Source organism: Achroia grisella, unplaced genomic scaffold, assembly GCF_030625045.1.
Source record: "Achroia grisella isolate CSIRO2021 unplaced genomic scaffold, CSIRO_AGI_Agris_v1 utg902, whole genome shotgun sequence".
Taxonomy (NCBI): Eukaryota; Metazoa; Arthropoda; class Insecta; order Lepidoptera; family Pyralidae; genus Achroia; species Achroia grisella.
Genome location: NW_026713060.1, coordinates 407,321 through 422,505, shown reverse-complemented (window position 1 = coordinate 422,505; position 15,185 = coordinate 407,321). Strand labels below are relative to the sequence as shown.

The 15,185-nt window shown below is 31.8% G+C and overlaps 1 protein-coding gene across 1 annotated transcript in view; it reads right to left on the bottom strand.

Annotated features, from left to right (window-relative positions):
* Positions 1–205: 205 nt before the first annotated feature.
* LOC131853473 (uncharacterized) overlaps positions 206–15,185 on the bottom strand; it is an 85,442-nt gene continuing 70,462 nt past the window's right edge. The window contains exons 3-7 of the mRNA XM_059204368.1: positions 7,913–8,080; positions 6,190–6,373; positions 2,557–2,793; positions 1,756–1,893; positions 206–699 (exon numbers count right to left, since the gene is read on the bottom strand). Coding sequence (XP_059060351.1) covers positions 461–699; positions 1,756–1,893; positions 2,557–2,793; positions 6,190–6,373; positions 7,913–8,080 — 966 coding nt within the window. The 3' untranslated portion in view covers positions 206–460. The remainder of the gene's footprint in view (positions 700–1,755; positions 1,894–2,556; positions 2,794–6,189; positions 6,374–7,912; positions 8,081–15,185) is intronic.

The following is a 15,185-nucleotide window of genomic DNA, read 5'->3' as shown; positions in this document are numbered from 1 at the left end:
AAGTGAATTTATATTATCGATACTATCGATACGATAAAACATAATCATTTATTTCATGAGATCGAACCTGCAAATAGATACTGATAAATGAAAATAAATGTATACCTACTTCAATGCATTTGTTATTTCATTGTAGAAAAACTGTACTAACGCAATGAGAACAGGACTACAAATTTCATATAATTATAAGAGACACATACATAGATATGATAACTTCGAAGATATTAAGTGTATTTAGACAAGTTGCAACTATAGTAAGTGAATCTATCGATAACGTGTAAATCGCTGCTGTACAGAGAAGATAGAACGGGACAGCAACATTCGGCATCTTGTTCTTTCGCCTGCGTGACTATGATGCCTCGGTCACTTGTCTTGTTCCTCAGTCCTATTCTTACCATTACACCACTTGAAATTATTTAATGTAACTACCTAACTAAATATCATTCGTTCGATCATTCATTCAATCGGGCGGCTCCTGGTGGGAGCAGTGTGGTACCGGTGTGGGGGAAGACTTGAAAGCTCGGGGGAATAAGGAGGAGTATGAAGGGGGCGCTTCGTACGCTGGGGGGGAGGCGGGAAGGGAGTGAGGGAACAGCTGCTGGGACGCAGCGGTGACTGTCACCGTCGGCGAGAGGTCGATGCACTGTGGTGGTATGTTGATAGGAGTGTCTGACGGCTTGGAGCGTTTGCAACAGCATTCTGTAACAGAAATTGAATTTTTTGTTAGTCGGTTGCAAAATAGAATAATAGTAATAACAATGTTTTTTTTTATAACACAGGGGACAAACGAGCATGCGGCTCACCTGATGGTAAGTGATTACCGCCGCCCATGAGCACCCGCAATAGCAGGGGAATTGCAAGTACATTGTCGGCCTTTCAAAAAGGAATAAGCTCTTTTCTTGAAGGTTTCAATATCGTATCGGTTCGGAAATACCATTGCTGCAAGGCGATTCCATACTGTGGTTGTGCGAGGCAAAAAGTTTCTAGAAAGCCGTACTGTGGAAGACCGCCATTCATCCAGATGATCAGGATGGTATTTCAAAGCATTATTAAGCTGTTCACGGACCATCACGCTATAAATCGTCTATAACAGACGCATGGGCATATTATTATTATTGTTAAATGGAAGGATACACCAATTTTGATGTTCCCTCTTGAGCAGACCCTTTAAAGTTTGTATTAAAGTATTTCAATTAGAATTTACACCTGCCATTGTTATACATAAGATAAATCTTCGAATAAAATCGATTTGGTTCTGTAAAAAATTGTCTCAGTCCCATTCCCATCTATTGCAGTTTACACTTTGCCTAGCAGTTTGCTTTGTAAGTTGTGTTTCGGTGCGATTATGCAGTGACACGTCTGGATAAGAGACACAACATGTTAATCCTGTAGATTGGTAACACATGAGTGGTATCACGGGTGTCGCATGATAACGTGATATCTGAAGTACTGGTCATATATATAGGCGATAGTTACCGTTTTAAATCGGGTGAGCCGTCAGCTTGTTCCTGTTTATTCCAGACACATAAATAAATGTACTTCTATATTACTTATAAAAAAGTTTTAGTTTTATATATTAAAAGGTAAAGGTAAGGTAATATCTTTTTTTTATAGCATAGGCGACAAACTAGCTTCCGGCTCACCTGATTGTAAGTGATTACCGCCACCCATGAGCACCCACAACACTAGGAGAATTGCAAGGGCGTTACCGGCCATTTATAAGGGAGATTTCACAATTTAAATATATTTACGTACCCCATGCCAAGCAGAACATGAGTATAGTGGCGCAGACCAGCATCCCAACCACGAGGTAGCTCCACGGGCCGTATGGTTTCAACGCTGCCGCAAACTCCATAAACGCATTCGACTTCTGCTCGCCTTCAGAGATTTTCACTGAAAAATATAACTTATTTAGATACACATAGGTATGCATTTGGATAAATACTCCAATCCTAAATCTAGAAAGAGAGAGACAGATCTTAGTAAGTTGATCTTATTTTGCTTTAACAATCTCTTTAATACTGGTGTCATTGAAAACCAGCGCAGCGGCAAATTTGGCATAAATCTGGATTTAAATTATTAACCGGGTCTTAATACGAATAATTTTATGGCAAATAAAGGTATTTACCTCTCTCGACGTTTCGACTAGGTTGCACTAGCCGTGGTCATGAGCTGACTGGAGTAACAGCGATGTCAAGTGATGTGTTAAGACCCGGTTAATAATTTAAATAATGTATAGTAAACACGAAAGTTTAAAATTAACTATAAATCTGGATCCTAAGCTAATCAGAGCTTGTGTTAGGGGTAGGTATTATCTAATACAAATATAATACAATACACATAATATACATATAGTACAATACACATAATATACATACATATACCCAGACTAATACAATCATGAATAGAAATCGAATATCCTGCGAGGAACGAACCCCTCCACCATCAGAATTAAAGCACAGCTTGCTAAGCTGCTAGACCACCGCGATCGTATAAGGCCGTGTACTGAGGCTATCAAAAGAATAATGCCCATAAATAAAATGACTATATACTCACTAATAACTGACGGTTTCGTCTGCCCATCTGGTTGGTCCAGGCCTAACAGCTCCTGGTTCCTGGCTGCGAACCTTCGCAGCAACTCGAGGAGTGGGGGATCCCGGCGGTGGGCGCAGGCGCTCGAGTCCTCGTCTTCCCCACCAGGGCAATGCTTTACACCGTCGCAGACCAGATACGAAGATATGCAAAGACCGGTCACACCGCATACAAACTGAGATTCGTTATTGCACATTGCCCCTAGAATTTAAAATAAACACGGTTTAATTGGCTCAAGTAAGTTTTTAATTTAGTTCATAATATATGATACTACAGTAACAATAAAGTATGTACTAGCGTTACTGCTAGAAATTTAAATAAACACAGTTTAATTTGCTCAAGTGAGTTTTTAATTTAGTTCATAATATATGATACTACAGTAACAATAATATATGTACTAGCGTTACTGCTGGAAATTTAAATAAACACAGTTTACTTTGCTCATGTAAGTTTTTAATTTAGTTCATAATATATGATACTACAGTAACAATAATGTATGTACTAGCGTTACTGCTGGAAATTTAAATAAAAACAGTTTAATTTGCTTAAGTAAGTTTTTAATTTAGTTCATAATATATGATACTACAGTAACAATAATGTATGTACTAGCGTTACTGCTGGAAATTTAAATAAACACAGTTTACTTTGCTCATGTAAGTTTTTAATTTAGTTCATAATATATGATACTACAGTAACAATAATGTATGTACTAGCGTTACTGCTGGAAATTTAAATAAACACAGTTTAATTTGCTCATGTAAGTTTTTAATTTAGTTCATAATATATGATACTACAGTAACAATAATGTATGTACTAGCGTTACTGCTGTAAATTTAAATAAACACAGTTTAATTTGCTTAAGTAAGTTTTTAATTTAGTTCATAATATATGATACTACAGTAACAATAATGTATGTACTAGCGTTACTGCTGGAAATTTAAATAAACACAGTTTAATTTGCTTAAGTAAGTTTTTAATTTAGTTCATAATATATGATACTACAGTAACAATAATGTATGTACTAGCGTTACTGCTGTAAATTTAAATAAACACAGTTTAATTTGCTCAAGTAAGTTTTTAATTTAGTTCATAATATATGATACTACAGTAACAATAATGTATGTACTAGCGTTACTGCTGGAAATTTAAATAAAAACAGTTTAATTTGCTTAAGTAAGTTTTTAATTTAGTTCATAATATATGATACTACAGTAACAATAATGTATGTACTAGCGTTACTGCTGGAAATTTAAATAAACACAGTTTAATTTGCTTAAGTAAGTTTTTAATTTAGTTCATAATATATGACACTACAGTAACAATAATGTATGTACTAGCGTTATTGCTGGAAATTTAAATAAACACGGTTTAATTTGCTCATGTAAGATTTTAATTTAGTTCATAATATATGATACTACAGTAACAATAATGTATGTACTAGCGTTACTGCTGGAAATTTAAATAAACACGGTTTAATTTGCTCAATAAGTTTTTAATTTAGTTCGTAATATATGATACTACAGTAACAATAATGTATGTACTAGCGTTACTGCTGGAAATTTAAATAAACACAGTTTAATTTGCTCAAGTAAGTTTTTAATTTAGATCATAATATATGATACTACAGTAACAATAAAGTATGTACTAGCGTTACTGCTAGAAATTTAAATAAACACAGTTTAATTTGCTCAAGTGAGTTTTTAATTTAGTTCATAATATATGATACTACAGTAACAATAATATATGTACTAGCGTTACTGCTGGAAATTTAAATAAACACAGTTTACTTTGCTCATGTAAGTTTTTAATTTAGTTCATAATATATGATACTACAGTAACAATAATGTATGTACTAGCGTTACTGCTGGAAATTTAAATAAAAACAGTTTAATTTGCTTAAGTAAGTTTTTAATTTAGTTCATAATATATGATACTACAGTAACAATAATGTATGTACTAGCGTTACTGCTGGAAATTTAAATAAACACAGTTTACTTTGCTCATGTAAGTTTTTAATTTAGTTCATAATATATGATACTACAGTAACAATAATGTATGTACTAGCGTTACTGCTGGAAATTTAAATAAACACAGTTTAATTTGCTCATGTAAGTTTTTAATTTAGTTCATAATATATGATACTACAGTAACAATAATGTATGTACTAGCGTTACTGCTGTAAATTTAAATAAACACAGTTTAATTTGCTCAAGTAAGTTTTTAATTTAGTTCATAATATATGATACTACAGTAACAATAATGTATGTACTAGCGTTACTGCTGGAAATTTAAATAAACACAGTTTAATTTGCTTAAGTAAGTTTTTAATTTAGTTCATAATATATGATACTACAGTAACAATAATGTATGTACTAGCGTTACTGCTGTAAATTTAAATAAACACAGTTTAATTTGCTCAAGTAAGTTTTTAATTTAGTTCATAATATATGATACTACAGTAACAATAATGTATGTACTAGCGTTACTGCTGGAAATTTAAATAAAAACAGTTTAATTTGCTTAAGTAAGTTTTTAATTTAGTTCATAATATATGATACTACAGTAACAATAATGTATGTACTAGCGTTACTGCTGGAAATTTAAATAAACACAGTTTAATTTGCTTAAGTAAGTTTTTAATTTAGTTCATAATATATGACACTACAGTAACAATAATGTATGTACTAGCGTTATTGCTGGAAATTTAAATAAACACGGTTTAATTTGCTCATGTAAGATTTTAATTTAGTTCATAATATATGATACTACAGTAACAATAATGTATGTACTAGCGTTACTGCTGGAAATTTAAATAAACACGGTTTAATTTGCTCAATAAGTTTTTAATTTAGTTCGTAATATATGATACTACAGTAACAATAATGTATGTACTAGCGTTACTGCTGGAAATTTAAATAAACACAGTTTAATTTGCTCAAGTAAGTTTTTAATTTAGATCATAATATATGATACTACAGTAACAATAATGTATGTACTAGCGTTACTGCTGGAAATTTAAATAAACACAGTTTAATTTGCTCAAGTAAGTTTTTAATTTAGTTCATAATATATGATACTACAGTAACAATAATGTATGTACTAGCGTTACTGCTGGAAATTTAAATAAACACAGTTTAATTTGCTCAAGTAAGTTTTTAATTTAGTTCGTAATATTTGATACGACTGTACCTAATAATAATTTAAGCACCAACATTGAAAGCGCGAATATGTCTGTTTTTGTCGTAAAATATAGCCTATATCCTTCCTCGAGATATAATTTATCTCCATGTTAAACATTAAGATCCCTTCAGCTATACGTGAAAATGTAACAAACAGGCAGGCAAATACATTACATTACATACATTTTGGTATTTGTATGGCAGTAAACATATTTTATTTATTATAATACTATTAATACGTGTATTCATTGATGTAGTGATTGAAGAAATATAAAAAAAAGTTACCAACTTATTGTGCCTACCATATTCTAACAAATAAACAATAAAGTGCCAATTCTGACAATCAGCTCTATTAACACATGCGGTAACAAAAACAAACTCATTTACGAGTACATTCATAATATAAGTGATTACTTACCACTATTAACTGCTGTAACCACCAGTCGTAATTTTTCCGTGTGCTGGTAAGGAGAAGTAGGCGGGTTCCATACAATCCTGATCTTCGGCGGCAATAGCTTGGCGCCTGCTCTAGCTGCAATGGCGGCCGCGTTCCCGCCACAAAGCGGTAAGCGCCATATTGGATTTTTCGCTTCGCCGATATACTGCAAAAACGTTTATAGTACATTATTGAAAATGTTATTATATGAATACACTAGTACCTAGTAAGTTATTAAAGATAGATTTAATTTAAAGGTAATCTTTTAGGACGGTCGAAGGAGAGAAAATTGTTAGTAATGAAGACAAATTAATAATAATATCTCAGGACAATTACTACAGCGTCATCTAGTCCCAAGATAAGCAGAGCTTGTATTATGAGAACTAGACAACTGATATAAGTACATATGTATTTCCATTTTTTTGTAAATACATACATAATATTACATAGAAAACAACAAGACCGATACAAACAATCATACTCATGAGTACAAATTCTTGTGCCGTACGAGGAATTGAACCCGCGACCATCGGGAATAAAGCGGCGTGCTAAACCACTCGATTATCAAGGCCATCAAATGATTTTGAGTTTGTATATTATGTAATTCAGTTACAATATTTGAAGACAAATAGAATATGTAGATTGTGAAACAATAAGAACACTCCAAATGAAGCAGAAGTACTAAAATTAATTTAACGATTGACACCAATTAACCCGGTTTATTATGAAACTAGAGATACAATGAGTCAATCATATGCAGTAGGATATTAATCACAAAATAGATTGTCTGCATCTGTTCTTATTTTCGAGAATATAGTATTTATATTATGGAGAAGTAAAAAGATTTCAAATTTAATTATACGAAGCAAATTTAGTGTTTTTATGTAATTAGAATAACAAATAAGCTGACAGACCTGATAGTAAATGGTAACTGTCGCTTGCATATATACATCGTAGATATATAATTAATCTTGGTAGTTGTATATTTACATATTCTACGGGAACTCAACATCTAAGTTAGACTCTCCGCCATATATCTGCGTAGAATACTAGAGTTTTTTGGTCACATCTAGAGCTGTTGATGGTGACTGGCAGAGTGGGTGGGAAACGTCCTAGAGGGCGTAGACCCATAAGACAGTCTGACCAAATTTACTCATTGCTAAACTCGACTTTCCAAAATGCCCTTCATGTAAAAGACCAAGACAGTTTCTTTTTTTTTGGGGTTTACTAAAACTAGTAAATACTAATCCTTACATTATATTATAAATGCGAAAGTAACTCTGTCTGTCTGTCTGTCTGTCTCGCTTTCACGCCTAAACCACTGAACCGATTTAAATGAAATTTGGTACAGAGATAGTCTAGACCCAGACAAAGGACATAGGCTACTTTTTAATGTGAAAAAAGGGTTTCAAGGGGTTGAAAGGGAATATGAATGGTTCTATGGAAGTATTGTCATTTTACGCGGACGAAGTCGCGGGCGCAGCTAGTAACTTTATATTATAAAATACTAAATTTATTCTATACTAGATGGAGGGGTGTAATCAGAGAGAAAATAATTCGGCAGGGCTGTTATCACCCTCACGAATGAGGAAAACAACTTTAGAAGAAGTTGTGTATAACGACATAATCTGTTGGCACTTGGTCTTTTGTCCACCCCCTAAAAGATGTGTCGTGAAAATACATAGATTATACAGTGAATACCTACAATGAGTAGTTTGCAAGCATCAGTATTGTTGGTGACAGGCGGAGACTGGTCGGTGGCTGTATTTTGAGCCTGCACATTTCTGGCGCTCCACTTGCGCCCTGGGGCTCCAGCTACCTGCGTCGGGGCGTCCAATTCAGTGAAACCCCGGTCCCAGTCCGCCATCGACTCCTGTAATTGAAATATAATGTGCTATTAGTAAATAGTTTTTTTATTCGAGTGGAATGAATAAGCCAATTGTCCATCTAAACGGTAAAAAATTCGCCTATTGATATAAAAAAATTTATTGGTCTTATATAAAAAAATTTGCTGTCCCGGCAAACGTGGTTTGGCATTATAAATTAAAATCGCTATTAAAAAATAGAGGTTGATGCTAGAAGGTTGAAAATTTAGGGTTGTATGTATTTTTTAATAACATATAATAATAAAAAAAAAATTGCCCAAAAAATAAAAAAAATAATGTTAGGGGTACAACCCTTATCACTTAGGGGTATGAAAAGTAGATAGTAGCCGATTCTCAGACCTACTGAATATGCATATAAAATTTCATAAAAATCGATCAAGCCGTTTAGGAGGAGTATGGTAACTAACATTGTGACACGAGAATTTTATATATAAAATTAATCTGTTGTCCAAATTAACAGTTTTCACTAAATGTTGTAAACTCATTCTTCTTGCGATGAGTCTGCGTTCTGAATGAGTGGTAGAATAAAACAATATATGACTATTCAAAAGTCTATTTCGATTTTCTTATTTGTTATTGCTATAAACAAATAAGTTCATAATCTTTCATTCCTAAGGAGAATAATTTTCAAATAACTCCTGTTAAATAATTTCACTTCATTTATCTACATTGTTTTCAAAATTGCTTCTATTAAAAAACGTAAAAATTACACTATATTTTCGGCTCCGCGATAATAGAGCCAGACCTAACCTCTTTATTAAATTAAAAATGTAGATATATACAAGCACCTGAGGAATTTTAATAATTAAGTTTACTACGTAGTTATTTATATTCTACTCAATTACTAGATGGAGACGATGACGTACATACAGATGAATAAATACATATTACACAGGAAGAAACACTTTAACAATTGATTCACAACTGCCTAAGGCGGAGAACTTCGCGTATCTGTGGTGCATATAAGGCAAATCTGAATATTTACATCTATACGACGCCTGCATTTTAAAAACTCCAACATCGATATTTTGTTTAATAATTCAGGTCGACTCACACAGCGCCATCTAGTCCAAGCTAAGCAGAGTTATGGGTACTAGACAACTGATACAAATACCTATATACATATTTATATAAATACATACATAACATATATAGAAAACTTCCAGACAGATATAAACATCAGACCTATTGTAAGCTCTTGTAGTAGGACATAGAGATACTTCGCAATATATTTTTTGTAACGACATAGGTCATACCTAAAAAACAATTAAAAAAGTAAAACAACTAAACTTAGAAATATAAATATTTGTATAACGAAAGTCTTTTTACTACATAGCAAGTAATCTCGATGGTAACTTAATACAACCCTAATGGACATACTGTATGATATACATACAGTGTGTTATAAATAACACCCCTTATAAGCCATTACATATAGAGTAATAGGTTGTAAATATGTATACGTAAATACACTGGTAGTACACATGCAATAATGCATAAAACATATATAATAATTATCCTTTTATTAATTAAAAGATCAGATCAAAATATTTTAGTTTAATTGTTCTTTCCTTTCTGGCAAACATAAGTCACTAGAATTAAACATTTTGTAGAAAATTGTATAAGCAATATAATACTTATATTGTGCTAAAAAAAATAGTTTTTAGGACAACATATCTACTTCCAAGCAATTGTTTGCTTACATCCATATATGTTTTGTTATCGTGTGGAAACTGCAAAAAAAATGTTTAAAAGGAGGTATACTTGCACATGAGGACAAAACCGTTAAAATTTATCTATACCAACAATTGCTCGCAAATACTCGTACCCTACAAAAAAATTGTTATCACAGATTCATACAAAATTGGTTATATACCTAGTGATGCAACTCGGAATGTAATAGATACCTATTAATAAATGCAGATTCAATTTTTTAGATTAACCTTAAAATCAGTGGCGTGATGTTCGAACCGATACTTTCACAATCTCGTAACTAGGAAGTTAGTTAAATCGTGAACAACATTACGAAATTATTATAATAAACTTGATTCCGATATTTATTTATTTATTGATATTTTAGCACCATTTCCCAATTATTATGTTTGTGATGGCCATTCTTTGCAAATTCCAACAACTAATTTGTTTTTGTTTTTGCGTGAAGCGTTTAGAAATATAGTGTAATGTTTGTTATGTATTGTAGAGATTACAAATCATTAATCTTTGGTAACTATACTACTCCTTAACTGTTTCTTTTAATAAACACTAATCCTAATAATAATGATCCTAAATTTCGTAACCTATAATTATTTCATTTGTAAACGACTTACCTATAATTTGTTTTTGCCAAAGGCATCCACAACTTGTTATTGGCAAGGCAAAACCTCGGTCCAGCCAAAAAGAAAAAAATATATAAAAATAGATTATTTTGACATTACTTTTTCAAATCGCAAAAAAGAAAAAAAATATTACATAAAAAATGCGCGGGAAAATTATTACTGCTGATTTTTATAGTCTGTAGTTGTGTACAATGTATTAAGCATCTAAATTGGACTCTATGGTATGCAATGAGATTTTATTTGATAGAGGCGTCACTGCTCGAGTTGATTGGATCAGAATGACATGTCACCACGTATATTTCATAAATGGGTGCATCAATCGTGGAATACTACAATCACGAACAATCAATTGAATTGGATAATGAGTTTTATTGAAAACGTGATCGGGTGTTTGTATCAAGGAGGAGTAGTTATTTATTTAAAAAAAACAACTTATGAACTGTTGTTTTATTATTTGAATGGCAAACAATTTGATAGCACATCAGAGCAATTAATATTAATTTATTTATTTATTAAAAGTGTTAGTACAGACTGCTGTGACTGACAGCCGTTCGGCAATCTTTTTGCCGCCAAAATTTTTACGCCAATTGTACAAAAGGAACGCCAGTCCATATATGGCTGACACGAAAATTGCATGTACATTTATATTTTTTTTTTGACTGACTATCCGGTAATGGAAACACCGATAACAAACCTATTTTTTTAGTAATCCGAAAGACAGGAATAGGTTCGTCACCCGTTGAATTCAAGTGAAGTCATGTTGGTCTTCACTTGCCGGCGACAGTTGACACTGCCGCTGACTGCCCCATATGGGACATAGTCATGAATATATGTTATTTACACAGTTGACTTTATATATATTCTTTATTGCACTTTTAAATACAGTTCTAAACTTAAACATATACAGAGTGAGCAAAGGTGGACTTTCATAAATAATAATAATAACTCAGGACTATTTGCACAGAGCTATCTAAAATATAAAGATTTTATTGTACTAAACGCCCAGACCGATACAAAAAGTGTTAGTGCTAAGAATCGAACCCGCGACCATCGGCGATATGGCGGTGTGCTAAGTCGCCAGACCATCGAGGCCGTATAATAAATAGGTATAATATCCATTGTGCCCCAAATAAGTAGTATACAAAACTTGTATGTACTCTTATGGGCAAGTGAATAAACTATGTACATAATTATTCTCACATATCGGCGTTCAGTGTTGCAAATCCACCTAATTAACAGCACATCGATAAAAATTGGAAAACGCAACAATAGTGTTATGAAAAACAGAACAATGAGCTCTCTTACCTAACCTGGAGTGCGCGGGTGCGCGAAATCGTAATATCAAACATGTTACAAGAATTAAGAGAGTATGTATTATAAATACCACGTGCAATTCAATATAATTTGATTATTTTATAAAAAAAACTAGCAACCCGTTATATTTTTTTTTATTTCTCGGTTCTCGGCAAGTAATATATATTTAAACCTTCCTCTTGAATCACTCTATCTATTGCTGAACTGCATTCAAATCCGTTGCGTAATTTAAAAGATATAAGCGATCAGACTGGCGACTCCATTTTATACTGTGTAAAGAAGTTGGAGATATCTTGCAATGTTATAGCGTTACAATATATTAGAGTATTTAAAAAAAATTACAATACTAAAAAATTTTCGGACACTTGTAAAACTTGTACAATATATTAAGTTTCGTTTACGTATTTAAAAAAAGTAGGTACTACATCTAAAGTAAGATTATTAAAAAAAATGACATTTTCAGTGTTGCAGGTTTTTAGTCCCAATTAAATAGTGATGTGGTAGAATCGAGTTTTTACAATTATAAGTTAGTCGAGATTACATTTTTTTATTCAATATCAATTTGCCTTTATATAAATAAAAATTCTAGTATTAATTTCTCTGAATCTCTTTTTACATTTTTTCCCAGCTTTTGTAATAATGTTATAGTGAGAAATTTTAATATGTTGGTAAGGTCCATATTTCTAAAATCGTATTATTTAATACGATATGTATTAAATATTAAAAATAAAAAAAAGGTTTTGATACCTAATAAAATAAAGCGTGACTAAATGTCTAAGTCTATTGATTGCCGAACATCACTATTGTAGCGGGTCACCCTTTTTTGTATCAGTGACAGTTGCACTTGTCATTTTACTGACTGGAATTAATAATCGTACTTTAGTAACGACTAAACTGTTCCGGTTACACTAATATATTGTGTAAAATTTAAGCATCATCGAAAATATTATTGTATGTTTTTTCTAGCGGTATATAAAGAAAATGGTTATATGTACCTATCTTAGCTAGGAAATTTATGTATATAACAATAACTTCTGTTTGCTTATAATTACTGTCTGCTACTGTAAGTTTTACTGGTATCTGTTAACAATAATTTGGAATTTTAAAAAACAAATATTATTTTGACATACCTCTACAATATTTTGGTGGTTTTCCAGAATAAAACTGACAAACTATTAAGCCACTGGCAACTAATGCTAACAACAAAAAATAATAACTGTTTGTGTTGTTTGGCAAGATTAATATAAACTTAAGAAATAAAATTTTAAAACAGCAAAAAGTGTCTATTATTTTTCAAATATATTAATATTTCAACGTAAACTTAAATACCAGATTAAGAAAAAAAGAGTCAATATTGTATAACTAATTACTAATACGTAAGTATTTCCTGATACGTTACTGGCCGGCTAGAAAACATAGAACACATTTCTTTAGAAATTAACTACCCTTATATATGTTTATGATTACTTTTTGCACTACAACCATTTTCGCGTCATTTTTTCTGCAATCAAAGAAATGTGTATATTATGGAAGAAATAAGATAAAATCGCTTGCTTTTTTATTCATTCACATCTAAGTTCTTATAATATAAATAGAGTTGCTCCTAATTACGATCATTAATCGCCTTTCTATAACTGTCTGTTTTATCTAGAACATAATAAAAAATAAGACAATGGAGGCTATTGTTAACTTCAGTTTGATACAATATATGTAATAGTAACCTTAGACTATCTGATAGGTAGAGGGTTAATTACAAGGCCGGGCGGAAGACAGCCTATAGTCTCGGATACTATAAAGTAAGTTAAATCAGTAGGTACTCAGAGCAATAATAAAGTCAAGAGGGAACATTAGATATAATAAAAGTGAAGACGTTATAGTATATTTATTAGTTCTTTATTGACAAACAAATCTTGTACAAAAAAAGACCTTATTGCCGTATGCCATACTCTCCCAGCAAACCTTTAGAAGTAACAGAAAATGTTGTGAAGCGAACTGTGAATTTAATATTTATCTGTACAAGAGATAAATTTATATACATATAAAATAAAGAAAAAAAAATTTTATACATGCATATGTAGTATAAGTGAATGACTTTATTGCATTGATGACATTTATTTATTGCAAACACCGTTTTGTTATTTTGCTTTTATCGTTGTTCTTAACTGTATTGTCTCTAGATAGTTACTTAACGGTCTATATACGACACATAATTATATCTCACATTCGCGGTTAAGAAATAACATTGAGATTACTATCAAACTTTACCGTAGTTTAACTACTTATAAATTACTTACCTACCTATTTATAATATTGTAAAGTATAATGCATTGTCACAGAAAAAAGGCAAGAATACTATCTACCTATATTATAAGTTGAGGCGAATACTAAATGAATGTCACCCTAGAATTTAACTTTAATGTAAAATTAATCAGTAACATTGAATCTTGAATTTTATTTTGGTCTGAGTATTGTACAAGATGTACATATATTACGATATGTATCTGTTGATAGTACATATAATATGTATTTTTCTTTAAACGCCTGTTCTTGAAGATAAGTGTAACAAATAAATACATACAGAACTATAAGTCCGCGAATAAAGCCGTTAGACTAAAAAATAAAATAGCGCAGAGTTGGGTAAGCGATGTCAATTTTTAAGTAAATAACCTGAAAGTACTAATGTAGTTGTGGTAATATACATAATATAAAGATATTTACTTTAAATACGCCGTGTAGAGCGGATCGTAAATATTTACGGCAAAACTTCGATTAAAAGTATTGCTATCGCGCTTAGGGTTTGGGTTATGGGAAACGCAAGGTCTCTGAACAGAGATAGAATACTGTAGAATACCTACATCGCAATTTTATTGCGTGGACACTCTTAACAGTTACCTGTGCCTAACATTTATCCATCGTATGTGTATGTATATATCTAACAACTTAGGTCCAAGGCAAAAACAAGGTCTGAACACAAGCACACAATGCCTGGAACCTTGGAGATTGTCATTTACTCATAAAGACTATATTACAATGTATACTTATTCTATTTATGTAAGTACATAATGATTTTAAGTCAAATAACTGTCTTATGTAAATGTATGTATTGAAACATTAAAGCAGTTATTTTTCTATAGAAAACAAGAGCCTCGTGCCCTAGTGGTTTCATATACTGTTAGAACAAAGGTTGTGAGTTCTATTCAGATTATTGACTCACTACTTACAGGAATGTAAAAGTAATAATTAAAAAAAAACTTCTACAATCAGTAGTAAACACTCTCACAAACAGAGCACAAGATCACTGTGACCCTGAATTTGTGGAAGATGAACTATCTTAGGTTCAGGAGGTACTTAAACTTCGAAAGAGAACATGTAACAAATACATAATGTAACAGTAGATTTGACGGTAGAGTCTGTAATAAACCTACGACTATATGAATAAGGA